We start from the raw sequence: 5,918 nt of genomic DNA on the forward strand, positions 1-5,918 counted from the left end.
ATTTACACATTTTCAAATCCCCCTGCACACGCACAAATGGAGATACACATATACAACTCTCCACACACATTTGTAAATAATAAAGCAACAATTTTGGCCCCATACAAAACTTTTACACAAGTACTACTGTAGAGTACTTGGTCGACCGCTGTAAATTAGCATGCAGATGCTGTGGAGCTTTCATTGGGTCTGTGGAGGGATGGGGGGGTTAAATTATCCATACAGTCACTGATCATCAGTCCTTCACTTCCTCATCAACACGTTTTAACCACAAAAGCAAAATCTGAAACATGCTAGAAGTGAAACTGCTCCATGCATATTTGTCTGGTGTGTGATCGCACGCTAACCTGACACCACTTGTGAGTTGATGGTAGTCATGGCAACGCTGCTTTGCTGCAGGCCTCCAGCGGGCACCACAATCCCTGAAGAGTTAACAGAGCTGGAGACAGAGGTCATGGATGGAGAGGAGGTCTGAATTAGTTCCTGGGGGATCGCAGAAGGAGATACAGGTGAGCGATGGTGGATTTATACCTGCTGGTGTTTGGCTGGAGGGGGGGACTGACCTGCTGCATGCTGAGGCTGGTGTGGGTCGGGGAGTACGGTCCGCCCAGGTCGTTACGTAAAAGGTTGTCGCTGTGCATCTTGGTCTTGAGGCAGGTGATGTAACGGTTGCAGAAGTCTTTACAGAGCTCATTGACCTTCTCCAGCTCCAGCAGGTGGATCCGTAGAACCTGGATGGCCTTCACCATCTGACCGGGATCAGGCAAAAAAAAACATATCTGGAGTTTAAACACTGACTGCTTCAACTTCTATCAGACTGTTGAACGGCTTTAAGCCTCCTGCACTGGAAAAACAATCCAGAAGTATGTAAAAATGTCTTAAATTAAGTGTATTTACCCTTAATTTGAGTAGGTAAATGAGAGCTTGCCAATGGAAGGAGTATTTTTACTCTTTAAATAAGATAATTAGATAACATGCTGTTGAAATAAGACAATACAATTGTGTTTTCTTATTTTAAATGTAAATTGTCTCGTTTCATTGGCAAAATGTCTCTTTTACCTCCTCAATCCAAGAACAAATACACTTATTTTAAGAAGAAATTTTTACCTAATCCCAACCCTTATCTAGGTTTTGATTTTTTTCCACTGTGAACACATCCTGTTACACAATGAGGTGGACTGAAGGCGTCAGACTGAATATAACCACCTGCCCAGATTAGATAAAGATTAAGCTTTTCATTCAAGTAGAAAATGTTTTTTTGGTCAAATCCTAGAAGCACATGATAGAATATTAGCTTCGAATGATCCAGAATAGTGTCTGAGAGCCTAACGGCTGCAGGAGGAGTTTAACAGGAAGGATCGATAGCAGCCGTTCTGCTGTTTGGCACACAGCAACACTTTGCCCTAAAGTCACCAAAGGTCAACAGAACGCTCAGAGAGGCGCTGCGCCAAGGAGAAGAGAAATCAGCCAATAAAAACAGCCCTCCCTGGACCAAAGGGGGCCGGGTCCGCTTGCTCCCGCCGCAGCCGGAGGGCCCGGCGTCCCGTCATCCCCCTGTGGAGGAGTGGGCGCCCTCTGGGACGGCGGCTCATTAGACACACAGATGTGAGGTTAACTGACTGTTCAGCTTTTATCAGCAGGCTTTCCTGTGAGGACAAGGCTGCTGACGTTACATCCAGCCTGAGCTAACGGGGGGGGGGTTTCAACGTAGCTAGACTGCATTAGTTCATCATAAAAATTTGGAACAAATTCTGAGATGGAAGAAAATGGGATGAAAGTGATGTTTCAGCAAAGTTTGTGGTTTACCAAGTTATCGAGCTCCGGGTCCTCGCTGAAGAAGGGCTTGTGTTCTCGCTCCTGCTGGTGAACAAAGTTTTCAATGTCGACATCGAAGCTGGCTGATGTGATGCACTCGGACCCCTGCGTCGCCTGCTCACATTTCTCAAACAGCAGGGCCAGCAGGGGGAACAGCGGATGCCTGAAGGAGACAAACAGGAAGGAAAAGAAAATTCTCATTTCTGCAAGGTTCCAATTTCCCTCAGACTAACAGGAACACTGAACCATTTACCAGGAGCCTTTCATGTCTGCAGCAGCAGAGAGTCACTGGGACGCATCTGACAGATTTGAGCATTTTTTCACTATTTCTATAGATGTGTTAAAACTAGTGAAATAGTGATGCCGCCACGTCTAAATGTCCAGATGTGGAGTAACTATGGGGGAAACCCTGGAAGGCTGCATGTGGCTCCTTCATCCAGACATGTTCAGTGAGCATCACTGCATCATTCCAGAAAAGTTCAAATCAATCCGCTGGACTTTGTTTCCAAGTTTGAAGACATTTCTCTTCCATTTAGGAAACTTTTTCAATTCAAAATGTCAGAAATAGTGTTGCGTTCCAGGTTTTATCCAGCAGCCCAACAAAGCCTTGATTTAGTTTAGAAAACATGCAAATAGAAACGGATGAACGGGTCCCCCCCTTTGGAATGGGGGTGGTTTGGCTTCTTTGTTAGCCTGCAATGCCCCATACCTGTCTATGTCTCTGAAAGGGGGTCGTTAAAGGGAATTGTTGGCCTGGCTGAACAGGTGAGATCTTCTGTTCCCTGTAAAGGGGTTGGGACTGAGATGATAGCAGGAAGGAATCAACTCCATCGCTACATTGTAGGTTTTTGAAAGCTGAAATCTGTTCAGTTTCTCCGAACAACCTCGCAACAACCTCATCATAGCTGGCATCCATCACTCAGAAGGGGGGCGGAACTAAGTACTTCATAAAAACAGGCTTGATTTCCTCGTTTCCTTCTGAATCTTTTTAATTCTCCTTTTGGATCAATGAAGTCGTTTTGAACCATCTTGGACTGAATCCACCATCATACTGGTTTATGGTGCGGCTTGTTGAAGCTTGTTGAAGTGACCCATCTGTCGTCTTCTTTGAGGTTTCGCTCGTTGATGTCATGTAACTAGTTCACTAGTTCTGATTCAGATAACCAAGTTAACATCGCTGCTTTTCATGCTAACCCACTAAGTCTCCGTCTAATTACGGTAGGTTTTTGTCCTAATGCTTTACTTTAAAATGCTTAATTAATCATAAAAAAGACTGATTTGGTAGACTGAAGTGAATATTTTGTCTTTAGATCAGATGTGATAATATTAAATTGGAATCTGCTCCTATAACTAATTTATTAGCATGATCTGAACATCATGTACAGTAGTAGCCATTCAAAAGCTCCCCGCTTTCCTTGTCTAGTCCTTGGCTGGTCCTTGGCTTTTCCTTGGCTGGCCCTTAGCTGGTCCTTGGTTATTCCTTGGCTGGTCCTTGGCTGGCCCTTTTATGTTTCTTAGCTGGTCCTTGGCTGGTCCCTAGCTGGCCCTTGGCTGGTCCTTAACTGGTCCTTGGTTGGTCCTTGGCTGGTCCTTAACTGGTCCTTGGTTGGTCATTTGCTGGCCCTTGGTTATTCCTTGGCTGGTCCTTTGATGTTTCTTAGCTGGTCCTTGGCTGGNCCTTGGCTGGTCCTTTGATGTTTCTTAGCTGGTCCTTGGCTGGCCCTTGGGTGATCCTTGGCTGGTCCTTAACTGGTCCTTGGTTGGTCATTGGCTGGCCCTTGGCTGGTCCTTGGCTGGTCCTTAACTGGTCCTTGGCTGGTCCTTGGCTGGACCTTGGCTGGTCCTTAACTTCTCCTTGGCTGGCCCTTGGCTGCTCCATGGCTGGACTTTGGCTGGTCCATGGCTGGCCCTTGGCTGGTCCTTGGCTGGACTTTGGCTGGTCCTTGGCTGGCCCTTGGTTGGTCCTTGGTTATTCATTGGCTGGTCTTTGGCTGGCCCTTGGCTGATCCTTGGCTGGTTCTTGGCTGGTCCTTGGCTGGCCCTTGGTTGGTCCTTGGTTATTCATTGGCTGGTCCTTGGCTGGTCCTTGGCTGGCCCTTGGCTGATCCTTGGCTGGTTCTTGGCTGGTCCTTGGTTATTCCTTGGCTGGTCCTTAACTGGTCATTGACTGGTCCTTGGCTGGTCCTTAACTTTTCCTTGGCTGACCCTTGGCTGGTCCTTGGCTGGCCCTTGGCTGGTCCTTTGCTGGCCCTTGGCTGGTCCTTGGTTATTCTTTGGCTGGTCCTTGGTTATTCCTTGGCTGGCCCTTTGAAGTTTCTTAGCTGGTCCTTGGCTGGCCCTTGGCTGGTCCTTGGCTGGTCCTTGGTAATTCATTGGCTTGTCCTTGGCTGGCCCTTTGATGTTTCTTAGCTGGTCCTTGGCTGATCCTTGGCTGGTTCTTTGATGGTTCTTGGCTGGTTCTTTGCTGGTTCTTGGCTGGTTCTTTGATGGTTCTTGGCTGGTTGTTTCCTGGTTCTTGGCTGGTTCTTTGATGGTTCTTGGCTGGTTCTTTGCTGGTCCCCAACAATTCCTTTTTTAACATCAATCTTTGTACTAAAATATTCTTTCTGTCATGATTTGTGGACATTTAGATCTAAAGAGAAGCGCCATCTCCTGGTCAGACCCTGTAATTCAGTGAAAGGGTGGAGTCAGATTAAAACATATGTTGGGTTCATTGAGGGTATTCTGCTGGGAGTTGCAGGGAAGTGGGCTGCCATTCAGCTGGTGTTTGACTAGGAAGTGCCATTTTGAATGGCTGCTACTGTATGTGTGTTTTTAATTCAACAGTTTAATAAACACCTGTGTGTCGGGACTAACTGCACAGCTTAGCGTATGGCTAACTAAGGCCACGGCTCGCGCTCTGACCCACAGCTCCCATTTGCAGCCTTTAATAGTCGTCTATATTATTCACTAATCTGCCTGATCCCAATTTAGTGCTGCTCCCCCAGCCAGACATGGCAGGAATACTAAGCAGGGGGCCACGTGCTGGGAGGAGGGCCTCTACCTTGTGATGCAGCAGAGACGTACTGGCATGGAGGTTAAAGGAGGACAGATCCGGTAGCAGCTCTCATTTATTCTGGTAACAGATTATTTTACTTTAAAGGAGATTAGAGATAAAAAAGATGCTGGATAAAACGAAATGTTTCAGACGCAAACAATTCAACAGCAGAGCCAGGCAGTTTTTACAGAAGAGTTGAAAGGTTGTCTCTGGTAAAGAACCCAGATAGAGCAGCGCTCCTCATCACTGAGTCCTTATAGGGAGCCTGATGATCGCTGATGTTTAACTGCAGCCTTTAAAACTGGGCTGGAACTAAATTGACCTTTTCCATCTCAAAGTTTACAGGGAAATGTCAGATTTTAAAACTTTTCTCTTCTAAACGTTAGTTTGGTTTGGTCCTTTTACTGAGTGAAGGTTTGCCACTCATTACTGTTTTGCTGACGTAAATATGTGCTAGAGTAGCATAAGGCAGCCTGTAAGGCGAAGTCCTCACCCTGCATATAGGAGAAAAACCAACAAATCACTTCTGTGTTGGGGTTTGAACGTGTAAAATGGATTTGGGTTCTGATAGAGTTCTCATGGAAACCTTTGACCATAAAAGTCCATCTAAGACCATCTAAGTCTACCAAATGACGACCTACAGGCTCCATCATTGTTAGGCTTCCATATTTAAAGTTATTCTGGGTCTTCTTCAAAAATATTTGTGTGAAATGATAAGAAAGAAGAGTGCCAAGCAATACTCTTTACATTCCAACGGCTGGTACCTGATTCCCTAACATTGGCATCGAACTTGGAGACTTGGAAGACTGCTAGATGTCCTGCAGTTCACAGCCGGGTTTCCCTGAGTGATTTTATATCTGGACTGATGGTCTTAGAGAGGACGGCTTTAAACTGCCACAGTTTTAAATGTGTCTGATGTTGCATTATACAAACGGTTTGCCATGATTCTGCACTTTCTGGACTTTCTGGTTCTGTTTAGGTTTTCACTTTGGATTTTCAGTTAAACTTTGATTTCTGTCTTTCTGTGTTTGGTGGTTTCATTTTCATTTATTGTCATCCTACTTGT

General features: G+C 45.7%; 1 protein-coding gene across 4 annotated transcripts in view; it reads right to left on the bottom strand.

Annotated features, from left to right (window-relative positions):
* pknox2 (PBX/knotted 1 homeobox 2) overlaps positions 1–5,918 on the bottom strand; it is an 85,462-nt gene that overhangs the window by 14,729 nt on the left and 64,815 nt on the right. For 3 of the 4 annotated variants that reach the window (XM_015388821.1, XM_015388822.1, XM_015388820.1), the window contains exons 4-6: positions 1,807–1,978; positions 564–749; positions 348–483 (exon numbers count right to left, since the gene is read on the bottom strand). In XM_015388821.1, the coding sequence (XP_015244307.1) occupies positions 348–483; positions 564–749; positions 1,807–1,978 (494 nt within the window). Of the gene's footprint in view, positions 1–347; positions 484–531; positions 750–1,806; positions 1,979–5,918 lie in introns of all 4 variants that reach the window. The other variant, XM_015388823.1, reaches the window with a different exon arrangement.

Source organism: Cyprinodon variegatus, unplaced genomic scaffold (genome assembly GCF_000732505.1).
Source record: "Cyprinodon variegatus isolate N-32 unplaced genomic scaffold, C_variegatus-1.0 Scaffold437, whole genome shotgun sequence".
NCBI lineage: Eukaryota > Metazoa > Chordata > Actinopteri > Cyprinodontiformes > Cyprinodontidae > Cyprinodon > Cyprinodon variegatus.